Source organism: Rhagoletis zephyria, unplaced genomic scaffold, assembly GCF_001687245.7.
Source record: "Rhagoletis zephyria isolate East Lansing unplaced genomic scaffold, Rhagoletis_zephyria_1.1 Rzeph_scaffold_03237, whole genome shotgun sequence".
Classification (NCBI taxonomy): Eukaryota; Metazoa; Arthropoda; class Insecta; order Diptera; family Tephritidae; genus Rhagoletis; species Rhagoletis zephyria.
In genome coordinates this window covers 2,543-17,532 of record NW_016160320.1, presented here as the reverse complement: position 1 = coordinate 17,532, position 14,990 = coordinate 2,543, and the positions used below count along the sequence as shown (strand labels likewise).

The window sequence follows — 14,990 nt, the reverse complement described above, 5'->3', positions numbered from 1 at the left end:
TCCGGTAATTAGAGAATAAGCGAAAAGTTTGCTCTCAAAAATGGAACAGAGTCCACAAGCATAGGAACACAAAAAACCCTATTTCGTCCCCAAAATTTGAGAAACAGCTGATTCGCGTTGGTTTTGTTTTAGTCACTTGAATGCAAATACTTGGAAATTGAGTTTTGGTAAAAAAAAAAATTATTTTAAACATATAAAGATTTAAAATACATCAACAGGCCATTCACTATTCCTTAAAAGCACCAAATAAATGCAGGTAACATGTAAACACAAAACCCCTCATATGCACTTTGACACTTTGTCCATTATTACCCAGAGAAAAAGGCCGGGCTGTTTCAGGCAGGAAGAAGACACTTACGATCCAATACGTTCAAATTTTCGCTCTCTATTACCCATTTTGTTAATTACGGGATTGATATCTGGGCTGTTTATGGCATCCGCGGGATCTCGCGTTGCCTACGGGATCCGGACCGGATCCGGTAATTAGAGAATAAGCGAAAAGTTTGCTCTCAAAAATGGAAGATAATCCAGAAGTACGGGAACGCAAAAAACCACATTTCGTGCCCAGAATATGAGAAACAGCTGATTCGTGTTGGTTTTGTTTTAGTCATTAAATGCAAACTATTGGAAATTGAATTTCTGTTTCACAAATTTGGTTTTAAGTATATGAAGATTGAAAATACATTCACTATTACGTAAAAGCACCAAGTAAATGCAGGTAACATTTAAACACAAAACAGCTGATATGCACTTTGACACTTTATCCATTTTTACCCGGAGAAAAAATCCGAGCTGTTTCGGGCAGGTAGAGAAGACACTTACGATCCAATACTTTCCATTTTTCCCTCTCTATTACCCATTTAAAGTGTGTTTGCATTGTTCAACTTTGCGTTCAACATTTGCGTTCAACTCAGCGCAGGGTTGCACGAAAAAAAGTTGAATGGCTAAAAATATCAAAATATGAAAAAATATCAAAATATTCGCCATAAAAATATGTTTGCATTGTTCAACTTTGCATTCAACTTTTGGTTGAATGGCCTTTCAACCAATCGCTTTCAACAAAGTTGGTCACCAGCCAACATTTAGGGCCGTTTGCACCATGTCTAGTTAATTCTAATTCCAAGTTAAACATCTTTATCGACGTTATCGACACCCATCATATAACATGTGATCGATAAAGCAGTTAACGTGCTTAACTAAAGGATGTACCTCCAGTTAGCGTTAACTAGACATGGTGGAAACGGCCCTTAGCCATTAAACTTTTTTTTCGTGCAACCCTGCGTTGAGTTGAACGCAATTGTTGAACGCAAAGTTGAATAAGGCAAACACTGCTCTAATTGAGTACGGTAATGATTTCTGGGATATTTTGGGCTCCCGCGTTGCTTACGGGAAAGAACCTAATGAAAACCAACGTACACATACCGTAATCCCAAGCAATTAATGGCATACTATTTTAAGTTCATACTAAAACAATTTCTTAATTTACAACTTCGTCGGTAATAGTAGTAAAACGTAAACACAACCCAGAAATTCTGCTTCGGCTTCTTCGTTTTTTGAATTCGTTCGTTCGTCTAGCTTACGGAGAGTACACGTCGCTGTGAGATTTATTACATCAAAAAACCGAAACGTTAAAATTCCCCTGAATATAAAGAAGTATGCATATATTCTTAATAAAGTTGATGCACTTAATTTATGCGGATAGTAAGGAGTTTTAAACAAAATTCTGTATTTTTCTTGCCATTTTTTGTTTGTGCGTATGTGCAACGTGCTAAATTTCGCGTTTGTCCCGTTGACTGCCAACACTGTACATATTAAATAAGCTAGACTGGCTGGGTAAGATAAAGTGCCAACGATAAGTTCAGAACTTTAAAAATAAAAGACAGACCAGAGGCTGTTTTCGTGTTTTTGCATTGAGGTTGTTGAGTCTAGCTTTATTTATCCTTTACTGGATTTTTGCAAAGAATTTACTTTGAAAAATAGGGCGTTCTTGCTGGAGGGTTTTCAATCAAACGTATCAGCGAGATGGATTTTGGAACGAGTTGAATAAGTGAAGTGAAAAATTTCTGCGTATGCAATGATATCTATTAGTTTAATGAATTATATATACCTATATATGTGTGTGTTGCTATTAACGAAGGCGTCGAAATTAAAAACAGGAAATATTAAGAAGTTAAATGCAACTGTACATAATGGAAACTCAAAAATAGTATTGATAAAACTTAGGTGAAAGGATGAAGAAAGCAGCAATATTTTTAAAAAGAACTATGAAAACATGGTAAGGTAAAACCGTTCTCTCAATTCGTCTTCCATGATTTTTTATGAAGGTTGCCAGCATTTTAAAATCACAATTGAAAAAAAAAAATTAATTGGTCCAAATAGTTGATTGAGATTGTAAGTGAAAATGTAATTGTTAGTAAATTTTAAAACTTGTTTGCAGGCGGCAAAAATGATAAAAGCGTCTCCAAGCGGTTCTACCTTATTATATTTTGAGTTGGCTTTCCATTACATCGGTTTTTAGGTGTTTTCACAAACTTGGCGTCGATGTTAAGAATCGTATATATTTACATTATTTATCACTCTTCACTTTATTAGTAATAGTATTTAACTAATTTGTTCGTAAATTCTTTGCAGTTTCACTTGCAAAGTTTCGTTTAAAAAAGAGGGTAATTCTTTAGTATATTGTAACAACCGCTAAAAAAGGTCCGGAAAAGTATATAACTGTTTAAAAAAGAGGGTAATTCTTTAGTACATTGTAATAGCCGCTAAAAAAGGTCCGGAAAAGTATATAAAAGTATATTATATTGCATATTAACAATCGGAGGGGGAGGGCTAATATTATTAACCATTTAAAACATAAACAAACAACTTTTGTTAAATTTCGTTGTTTTGTATGGGCAATTACCCCGACAAAAACCCACTAAATAACCAGTTTCCACTTTTAAAACATTATGAAAACGTCTCCGGTTATTGTTTTATGCAAACAAATTCATTTATTCACTTTTATTTTATATATTTCTTTAATAAAACAGAGTAAACAAACTTTGCGCCTGCGATGGTGAATATGTGCGAAATTTCAACAAACTAAAACGAAAGGACGTTCCCACGACAGTCGGGTCTACGTAACCGGAACGACCCAGATTTATATCTGGCCAAGGACTGTCACTCCAGCAACACCCCAAAAAATTTTTGGGGAATTTGTATGCTGCTACAACAACAACAACAACAACAACAACAAAGGATTTTCAACAATCCACCTTTGTTTCATAATGATCCCGATAGCAGTAGGGAGTATAATGTGTTTTTAATGTATGTTAAACAAAGAGCTCCGCATAAAAATATTGCGGAAGGCTTAACCGATTTTGGAGTGCTAATGATTATTTATTTTTTCTCGGCGGGTTTTTAATCTACGATGAAAGGTGTTCTCTGCAAACATATATGTAATACTTCTATATTGGCAGTAAGCTAACTTCTCAATGTGTAAGTATTCCGAAATCAAAGCGAGACAGTCTAGTACCATTTTTGTCAATGTATTGTGTACTTGAGTGCCGTTTCTGTATATGTGTTGTGTACATGTTTATTTATAAACGTATCTGTTCCTTTTCTTTCGTACGTGTTTATTGATATATCCGTACTGTAGTGTTTTCGGACGGTACTAGCTCTTACTGCCAATATAGGAGTATTACATATATGTCTGCAAAAGCCGTTCAGCCCTTTTTCTTCGCAAAACAGAAAGGGGATTCTATTTTGTGAGGGTTATAATGTTGTTGTTGTTGTAGCGGCTACAACAACCCCGCCCAGATCGGGTGGTATCTCAGTCGTTGTCGTCAAGTTCCACTAACGGCAACCCTAGGAAGCGTGCAGCTTCTGTGGGATTTGTCCACAGGGACAAGGCCGTTAGGGTTGTCGGGTTTTCCGGGCATGCGAAGAGATATTTNATATATAAATGAGACGCATACATATTTGTTGAGAGAGAATAACAGCTTCAGACTCCCGAAGTATAGAACAGAAGTGGACAAAAAAAATATTTTCTATAAAGGCTTAAAGTGCTTCAATGAATTACCAGAGGCTATAAAAAATTGTGATACTATCACTCTTTTCAAGCGGCTGCTATTTGACTATTGTAGAACGCAGCCTACAAGATAGTGATGTATCAACAATAGCGTGGATTGGAAACTAGGCCTTTCCAACCACCAAGATATCGAGACTAGGCGGATCGGAAACTCGGCCTTTCCGACTACCTAGACCCTTAGATAATAAACAATAAACGAGCGGATTGGAAACTAGGCCTTTCCAACCGTCAACCGTCACGAAAGCGCGACTGGGTGGATCGGAAACTCGGCCTTTCTGACCACCCAGGAGATATCAATAAATGGAGTAACCCAAAAAGAATAGCGCGGATTAATGGAGTAACCCAAAAAGAATAGCGCGGATTGGAAACTCGGCCTTTCCAACCGCCTACATAACTTCCAGGAAATTGCATGCGTTTATATTGACAAAAAATAATTGCAGTGATAAAGAAATAATGTTGTTTAAAAATTTCTGTAGAGCATTTTGTATTTTGTATTTAATATTTAATATTTACATTTTAAATTTAAATCTAATTATAAGAATGTTAAATCTTTGATGCAATATAAGTCTAATAGACTGTAAAAAATAAATAAATAAAATAAAATAAATAAAAAAGGGTCGCGGAGGATTTCGTAGGGGAGAGGGCTAGACACTTTGCAGTGATGTCTATTTTGGTTACTGGGTGTTTTATAACAATATCTTGTATATAAAAATGTATATACAAATTTATAACCAAAATTTGCAACAAATACCATATTTCCAACCAACATTATTGTTAAATTAGTGCACAGATTTAGTAAATTAAATTCTTGTAATAAAGCGTGAACGCGATTCACGCGTTTGGGCACAGCAACCCAAAATCGTTGTACAAATTCATAAACAGTACCCGAATTCTACTTAGTGAGGGTTATAATCCCCAAGTGCGGATTCGCCTGCGGTGCTTTTTTCAAAAAAATTAATACTTCGATAAATAATACAAATTTTTATAAAAATCACGCGATTTTTTATTAAAAATTCTCGTTTGCGGCGCTTTTTAAAAAAAAAAACATTACTTCGATAAATAAATAAAATAAAATAAAATATAAATTCGATAAGTAATGAAAATTGTTATTAAAATCAATACTTCGCCTGCGTCGCTCCCTTTATCACCCGTATGCTTTAATCCAAAAGTTCGTGGTTACGAATTCGTATCTCCGTTCCGAAAATTCGAAAATTGGTATGCTGTAATCCGTTCATAACTATCAACGGCGTTGCCAACTAAAATAGTGAAATTTGAAGTCCTTAATCAGCTGCTTTGACAGAAACAAAGCAAAATAAATATAATCGCAAGTGAAAAGTGAAGTTAAAAAAAATTAGTTTGATCCTTATTTAAAAGTTTTTTCCTTAATTAAGTAGGATTCAGCGGCCGGTGCACTTTTTTTCCCAGGAGGAAGAACAGCTAACAAGTGCATTAATATACAAAGCAGATTGCTATGAAATTGCTCGGGTCCATTTAGCTAAAATGATAAAATGTAAGCTCCCTCCTTTTAAGGGCCTCCATTTCACTAGATATTGTGCGCTTTAACTCTTGGAACGCTTTCCCAAAATTCCACCACATCCTCTTTAGCTCCTTGTACAAAGCCCCGACCAATGTCCAGCCTCTTGCTCATGCGTGTTTGTTGTGATCTTCGATCTGTTAATGTTGTAAACATTTAATAATATTTTATTTTCTATTCACACTTCTGGAGCGCATTACAGCTAACCGTGCACTGATGCCCTCCTCCACACCGACCACTATGTGAGCAAAGCCCTATCAGCACGCATCCATTCTATCGGTGGACTTTGAAAAGGCATTCGACCGCATCGGCTCACACGAATTAAAAAAAATTAGTTTGATCATTATTTGAAAAGTTTTTTCCTTAATTAAGTAGGATTCAGCGGCCGGTGCACTTTTTTCCCAGGAGGAAGAACAGCTAACAAGTGCATTAATATACAAAGCAAATTGCTATGAAATTGCTCGGATCCATTTAGCTAAAATGATAAAATGTAAGCTCCCTCCTTTTAAGAGCCTCCATTTCACTAGATATTGTGCGCTTTAACTCTTGGAACGCTTTCCCAAAATTCTACCACATCCTCTTTAGCTCCTTTTACAAAGCCCCGACCAATGTCCAGCCTTTTGCTCATGCGTGTTTGTTGTGATCTTCGATCTGTTAATGTTGTAAACATTAATAATATTTTTTTTTCTATTCACACTTCTGGAGCGCATTACAGCTAACCGTGCACTGATGCCCTCCTCCACACCGACCACTATGTGAGCAAAGCCCTATCAGCACGCATCCATTCTATCGGTGGACTTTGAAAAGGCATTCGACCGCATCGGCTCACACGTTGTTCTGAAATGCCTCCACTCCTGGGGTGTAGGGCCAAAAATTTTCAGTTTTGTCAAAGCGTTTTTGTCGAACAGGCGTTTCAAAGTTAGAATCGGTAATTCCTTCTCCAATATATATCCTCTAAACAATGGACTTACCATATACCAAGGAAAATTATCTAACAATAAACCCGCCTAGGGCCATTAAGAAAGCATCCTGCGACATGACGCTGTCTGCGTTCAGTCACACTCCCGCAACGGTATTCCGTCAAAAGTTTCAAGAACGGAGAACGTTTTACGAAGCAGACGATTGGGTACTCTGGTTTACAGATGGATCCAAAACCTTGGATACGCCCGGCAGCTATGCTGTCGTTGACACAAACGGGCTTATATTAAGAATGCAAACGCTCTCACATATTTCGTCATCATTTACAGCAGAAGCTATTGCTATAAGTAACGCGATCTCCATGGCGTTGGAAACAGCCTTTAAAGTGATTATCTGCTGCGGCAGCCTATCGGCCCTTAAAGCAGTCCAAAATCCAACTTCGAACTCAAGGACAGTGAACATAATTAGAGACATGCTTATCGAAAACGAACAGAATATAAGATTATTTTGGATGCCTGGACATATAAGTATCCATGGTAACGAGGCAGCAGACTTCGCTGCAAAGTCAGAATGTACAGCCCCTGTAACGACAGACAATACAGTAGAAAAGATAGATACACGAAGATTTATCCTACGTCACTTACGGCATAAAAGTACGCAGAAATGGCACAACTACAGCCATCATCACTACACTAACATAAACCGTGAACTTAAAACCCCAATTTATCCTACAACAATTTCTAAAGTGCACATTCAAATGTTCTCGCGTCTCCGCCTTTGCACCCACGAACACCTTCTATTGGGTAACCCAACACCATCCTGCCCACGCTGCCAAAACTTTACTTTACTTTACTAACTTTAAAACACATATTCTTCGAGTGCACTTCTCTTGAAGGAACTAGACGCCGGTACTTCAAACACAACTGGGTCGAACTACTTAGTAATCCCCCAAAGGACAACATAAATTCCATCGTCAGTTTTATCAAAGCCATCCAAGTACCTATATAACAGCCGTCTCTGTAAAATTCTCTCATATATTTTCTTTTTTCTTTTTCTAAAACTCTGTTACAGTTAAGTAGAGCTGACAGCCTTGGCAGCTAATACTCAACATTTCTATTAACTTGTTAATTTATTTAATATTGTTAATAAATAATAATAATAATAATATTCACACTTCAACTTACATACATATTTTAGCCTTTACACACTTTACTTTCTTGATATTTTAAAACAATTTGTTTCGCTCCGACACAAGTTTCTATTCGTACAAAATTTCCGAGAAATACATAAAATGACAGCTACGTCGGATTCAGGCATACCAACATTACGAATTTTGAAGATAGGCTGCGAATTACGAAATTACGATACGACAACGCGGATTTCAGCATACCAATTTTGCGATTCGTAACAAAAACGAGTCTACGACGGATTACAGCATAGGGTGATAGTATTAAACACACCTATGCTGTAATCCGTCGTAGATACGATTTTACTGATAGTTACGATCGGATTACAGCATACCAATTTTCGAATTTTCGGAACTGAGCTACGAATTCGTAACTACGAACACTCGGATTACAGCATAGAGATTAAAGTTTTTTTTTTTACTTGAGAAATCAACGACACCGTATATTAGACAAAGCAACACAAACATATACGCCAAAAACTCTTGACACCAGTTAAAATTGTTTCAGCTTGCATTAATAGGTATTTTTACTTGAATGTAACTTAGGGATGAAGTAATATCGTTTAATAATTTCGTGCGAGAAGCCATTTGCAACTCGGCGTAAATGCTTCAATATAAACAATGAAAGGAATATGTTGCCACATGGGCCAAGCAATATAAAAAATGTAAATATAATAAATAATAATAATAATAATAATAATAAATAATAAACCTTTTGCAGAGAACACCTTTCTGCGTAGGCGGCCTTCGGCCGCGCTTAGGGATTATAACCTTCACTACGCAGAATTCGCCTTTCTGTGTTACCAAAACAAAAGCAGTAAATGCTTCTGTAGTATACGACGAGGCACCCTGTAATGACAATATCTGAAGCAACCCTAAAAGAAAACAGGATATGACGTTGACAGGTGCGCACGTGCATCAGACGAGACTAAGCGACAAAAGAATAAAGAGCGCAATTTTCACACTGCATATTTCTCGTGTTTTATTATATTTAATCTTCAGTCGAAAACGTAACATTTTGGCGACGAGGATAAAAGATGGCGTTGAATGAAAGTATGATGGCAAACGTAAACCTGATGGGCGCACAATCTTTCGGCAAGCTGGAACCGTTCCAACCAACCATGGCGTGGAATAACTATAAAGAACGAATGGAGTTTTACTTCGAAGCCAATGGAATAGCTAACGATACGTCGATGAGGGCGATTTTCTTATCATGCGTCGGGGAAGCAACTTACGAAATAATCCGCCATTAACTCCAAAAGACGTATCGTCTCATGAAATCGTTGAAAAACTCGACAAACACTTTCATCCAAAACCAAATGAGATTGTGCAGCGGTTTGCGTTCCATAAGCGGCACCAGAATAGTGGGGAGACAATAGCTGATTTCGTAAAAGACTTGCGTAAACTGTCGGAACATTGTGGCTTCATGGAACTGGATAATATGTTGCGGGATCAAATTGTATGCGGAGTGGCAGATGAAGCGCTGCAAAAACGTCTTTTTAGCGAACCAAGATTAGACTTTAAACGTGCGTACGAGATAGCAATCGCCCATGAAGCGGCTTACCGCAATGTAAGGGACGTGCGCGGCAATGGTAATGACGTTTTGGCGGTGTCAATGAAGAATAAACCCAGGAAAGTAGAAAAGTTGGAGTGTTTCCGTTGAGAGGGCAGCCATTTTGCAAACAAGTGTCATTTTAAAGATAAGAAATGCAAATTTTGTCAGATAAAAGGACACTCTATGAAAGCGTATTTTAAAAAGAGAGCACATGACCGCAAGAGACTTGCAGTCCACGCATTAGATGGAGGGGCGGAGGACACAGGGCCAGCGGCAGAAGAAAATAATTACTTTTATGAACTCAATACAGTTCAAGCCACGTCCACAAAAAAGATTCTAACGGGGATGTACCTCAACGGTGTGTTAGAATCATTTGAAGTAGACTCCGGTGCGGCGTTTACGGTTATCTCGGAGACAACGTGGAACCGCATAAACCTGGGTAATCGCGACCTCAGGCCATCCAATATCATGCTGCAAACGTGGTCGAAAGAAAAACTCAATGTTTTGGGATCAGCTCGGGTGAATGTCGAATACAATAAGCAAAAGTACGTATTATCCGTTTTGGTCATTGCAGGTGGCGGCAGGTGTTTGCTGGGTAGAGATTGGTTTGACGCGTTAGGGATTACGGTGCACGGAGTATTGACAGTAGATGTTCCAACGGATCTCACCATGTTAGAGAAGAAATATAACTCGGTGTTCAACGAACATTTGGGCGCGCATAATGGCCCTGCCATATCGTTAGAAATCGTACAAGGAGCTCAGCCGATTTTTCGTAAATACAGGCCGTGTCCTATCGCTTGGAAACCAGCCGTAGAAAGAGAAATTGAAAAGTTAGTGGCGCAGAAAGTGTTGGAGCCAACGCTTTTTTCACACTGGGCAACGCCAATTGTACCAGTCATTAAAAAAGATGGTACTATGAGGATTTGTGGGGACTATCGCAGTACTGTAAACGCCGTGATTAAGCCAAATACATATCCATTACCACTTTTTTCTGAGGTAAAGGCGGAAATCGCGGGCGCGAAATTATTTACGAAATTGGACCTGCAGCAGGCCTACCAGCAGCTAGACGTAGATGACTTTGCATCACCCGGACTTTTCCAAAAATACATGGATAATCTCCTAGCCGGAGTGAAAGGTGTCAAGGCATACCTCGACGATATTATTATTTCCGGAAAAGATGAGAATGATCATTTTCGTAATTTAGAGGTAGTACTCAAGAAGCTAGAAGGAGCCAATTTAACTGTGAATAAGGCAAATTGCTCATTTGCTCGACAAAAAATTGATTTCCTGGGATATAATATTAGCCATAAAGGAATTTCGCCAAATGAAGAAAAGGTAAGAGCAATAAAACAAGCACCGACGCCCAAAAATAAGGAAATGTTGCAATCCTTTTTGGGTCTCCTGAATTTTTATAACGCCTTCCTACCTATGAAATCGAGCCTGGCAGAAAATCTGCACCGCTTATTGGATAAGGACTCTAAATGGTCTTGGACTAAGGAGCAGCAAAGAAGTTTCGAAAAACTAAAGGCGCTTATAAATTCGGATTCCCTATTAGTACATTATGACGTAACGAAGCCGTTAGTTCTGTCATGTGATGCTTCACCCTATGGTTTAGGGGCGGTTTTAGTCCATCGGTCGGAAGGAATAGAACGACCAATCGCCTTCGCTTCGCGGACTCTGGGAGTGCATGAGCGAAACTACGCGCAGATAGACAGAGAAGCACTGGCCATAATATTTGGGGTAAAACATTTCCACCAGTATATCGCGGGCAGAGAGGTTATTATCGTTACGGACCATAAGCCATTATTGGGCATTTTCAACAGAAAGAAACAAATTCCACAAATGCTTTCACCCCGAATGCTACGTTGGTGTCTGTTGTTGGCTGCATATGACTATCAGTTGGAGTACAGACCAGGGCAGAAGCATGCTAACGCTGACTGCCTTAGCCGGTTACCGTTGAGTGCAAACATAGACGCGGACATGTCAGGTCCTGCTGATGTGCTCATGTTGGAATTGCGGAATAATACACCAATAAAAGCGGAACAAATCGCTGAAGCGACTTCAAGGGATCCAATAATGTCACGAGTTTTGCGATGGCTACTGCACGGTTGGCCACAAGAAGGAGACATATCTGAAGACGTACGTCCTTTTATTCGTAGACGGTCCGAGCTATCAACCCATAAGGGATGTTTGTTGTGGGGCAGTAGAGTGATCATACCCCCTAAATATCGAAATCAGATATTAGAACTGTTGCACGGACATCATCCAGGTATATGTGCGATGAAAGCCTACGCTCGAAGTTACGTGTGGTGGCCCGAGCTTGACAAACAAATAGAAATGAAAGTTGCACAATGTGAACAACGTCAGATTATCGGTGAAAACCCTCCGGCAGCTCCGAGGCAACACATCCCTAGTACAGATCAACCCTGGGAAACGCTGCATATCGACTTTGCTGGACCCTTTCAGGGAAACACATTTCTGGTAGTAGTAGATGCAATGTCCAAATGGCTCGAAGTCAAAATCGTAAGTAACATGTCGTCCATGGAAGTAAAACACAAGCTGCGGGAAATTATAGCAACGCACGGCTTACCGAAACGAATCATTTCGGACAACGGCACGGCATTTAGCTCTGCCGAATTGCGAGATTTTTACTCGGAAAACGGTATTAAATTCCATACTTCGGCTCCATATCACCCATCCAGTAATGGCCAGGCAGAACGAATGGTTCAATATTTAAAAAAATCTTTGAATTTAATAACCCACGGTGATATTTCAACGCGTTTGCAAAGAGTCTTACTAAAACAGCACAGTACCCCTCATACCACAACTGGCAAAACTCCGGCTGAACTATTAATGGGACGACGAATTCGAACGTTGCTGGATCTGCTGCACCCTGATGATCATAAGTTGGAACAGCGCCCGTATGTGGCCTCTGGTCGGGTAAGACTGTTCGATGTTGGAGATCCCGTTTATTTCCGTAATTACGCTGCGGGCCCATTGTGGCTAGCAGGAAAAGTTATAGAAGTCACGGGACCAGTCTCGTATGTAGTACAATCTACTGATATGCGAATCGGGCGACGACATGTCGACCAAATTAAACGCCGCGTGGTAGCCCCTACTGAGCCGTTGTTGCCACATGAAGAAAAGAGGCACGACTCTCGAGACGCAGATATCCCTGTAAACTGCTCACAGCCGCCATCGACACCGTTACCATCTCTACCAGCCCAAGCTTCAATTGAGGCAAGCAATTCCTGCTCGCCACTACCAGAGACCAAAGAAGCCCACTCATCGATCCCCAATCTTGAATCAAAGACGTCACCACAGCAGAGCAGCAAGGCAAATACAGTTACGCGATCGGGCCGCCATGTGAGACCACCACGACGTTTTGAACCATGCTAAATGGGAAGGAGTGTAGTATACGACGAGGCACCCTGTAATGACAATATCTGAAGCAACCCTAAAAGAAAACAGGATATGACGTTGACAGGTGCGCACGTGCATCAGACGAGACTAAGCGACAAAAGAATAAAGAGAGAGAAATTTTCACACTGCATATTTCTCGTGTTTTATTATATTTAATCTTCAGTCGAAAACGTAACAGCTTCTAAGAAGAATTCGAAAAGCTGCCCGCCTGTTGTTCAAAATACTTTTACTGCGCCTGATAACGGCGACGCTAATGCTAATGGTGCTGGGTTTTTAAATTCATGCGATCCTGTTCCTACGTTTGGTTTGCTCACATCGCAGCTGCCTTCAAACGCTGTTACACAGCATTCTACGGATGTTGCTGAAATATATGGGTGGAAAGCGGTACGCATCAAGAAATCAAATATATATAAAAATATTGTTGTGGGCAGTAATACTAAATGCGACCTCGACGTTGTAATTAAAAAGAAATGGTTACACATCTCTTCGTTCAAACCATCCGTGACTGAAGATAAAATAATTTCATATGTTGCTAATCAGTCAGGCGTTGACAGTCAACACCTGGCTTGCTACAAGCTGGTGAAAAAAGGTGATTCTGGCCGACTAAGATAATCGTCAGACCGTTCCGGTTTTTTCAAAAACTGGATGGTGTTCTTATAGCGGCTAAACGGAGATTCAAAGTGTCACCAGTAACGCTCGCCAATTCTGACTCGCTCCTTGATCAGCTTTGCGTCTGTGTTCACGGTTCCTCCGGCCATATTCTTTACATATGTGCGTCATACATCTCGCCGAACAGTTCTGAAAGCCTTTACGTTGCACATGCTGATAACATCGTATCATTGGCGTCTGATGTCGTTGGTATAATCACATTTGTGTTGTCGATTTCAACTGTAGCCGGTTGAATTGGATTTCAAGTGGTCATTCTGCCGCTCTTACAGTTCAAACGTGAATTTATGTCGTTGATAGCTTTTTAAGTATTGGTTTACAGCAAATTCACAGTATTTTTAACCAACTAAATGGACTATTGGATCTTGTATTTATCAGAATGTATGTCTTCCATCTCTCCGACTGTAATGCATCATGCCCCTCTCACTCTTGAGTTGGAGTTTTATAACTTTGATTCATTGCCGGATGATACAGTATTAAGTTTAACTATAAAGCGAGTGATTTTTCTTCCTTAAATGGTGCCCTATCAAATATAGATTGCACTTGTAGGATTAAAATATGTTATATATGGGCAAATCTAAAAAATAGGTACACTTTCAAACAAAAAATTTTAATTTTTAAATTTGTGAGCACACCTATGTTTTATATATCATTTTATTCGTAATCTCTTAATAAATCTATTAATATAAGTGTAATTCATATTCATCAAGTGCTTCAAAAGTTAGACGAGGAATAAGCATGAAATAGAAAACAAAAGAATAAGCTGGGTTGAAATTACGCTGTTCAAGTTGTAAACTTTGAGGAAAGATTTTGAAAGTTGAACTCACTTAATTGGGATGTTCTAAATTCAATGGCATGCCCTGTTTTACCAGATTGGCTCCGGTTTTCGAGATAACGGTACTTGAACATTTGTTTAAATTTTAACTATTTTATAAATAACCCTCAATTTTGAAGTTAATTTACTAAAATTTTGCACATAACAGTTTTTTAATATTACCTTAATTATTCCTTAAAATTATCGAAATAGGTTAACATTAACATATAGCTCCAATACAACTGATTACTCAGATATGTGTTTTTGCGCAATAACTCTAACTTCATATCTGAATAATAAATTGTATGCGTGCTATATGTTAAATTGAACCTATACTAAATTTTAACCTGTTTAATTGAAGGAGTTATAACGCAAAACAACGTCTCAGATCAATCAGTTGTATGGGAGCTATATGTTTTAGTGAACCGATTTCGATGATTTTATGGAATAGTTAAGGTAATATTAAAAAACGGTTATGTGCAAAATTTTAGTAAAATATCTTCAAAACCCAGGGACTTCTTTATAAAATAGTTAAAATTAAGGAAAGTTTTAAGTACCGCTATCTCGAAAAATGGAGCCAATAGGGTAAAACTTAGGACGTCATTGAATTCAGAAGGCTCCAATTAAGTAAGAGCAACTATCAGAACATTTGTCGAAAAAAAGTTGCTTTGATACCACTCTCGAAATATTCTGACTAAAAGAAGTAGCATCATTAAGAGTAGTAAATCAGGGTTTTTACACACTTCTAGAGATAAATTTTTTGAAGCATTTTACAGGTATATGTAATTTTATAAGGACTAGCAGTTATAGAAAGATTTAGATCGT

At 38.6% G+C, this 14,990-nt stretch overlaps 1 protein-coding gene across 1 annotated transcript; it reads left to right on the top strand.

Moving 5' to 3' along the window:
* The first annotated feature begins 1,338 nt into the window (after window positions 1-1,338).
* LOC108368656 (uncharacterized protein K02A2.6-like) lies at window positions 1,339-12,661 on the top strand. The gene is made up of 3 exons (XM_017623545.1): window positions 1,339-1,833; window positions 8,254-8,372; window positions 8,429-12,661. Exon 3 carries the CDS (start codon window positions 9,446-9,448, stop codon window positions 12,659-12,661), a length of 3,216 nt encoding a protein of 1,071 aa, XP_017479034.1. The 5' UTR covers window positions 1,339-1,833; window positions 8,254-8,372; window positions 8,429-9,445.
* The last annotated feature ends 2,329 nt before the right edge of the window (window positions 12,662-14,990 follow it).

Excerpts from the sequence above, each read along its gene's own strand:
- LOC108368656 (XM_017623545.1), top strand. The coding sequence starts at position 9,446 with ATGAAAGCGTATTTTAAAAAGAGAGCACATGACCGCAAGAGACTTGCA.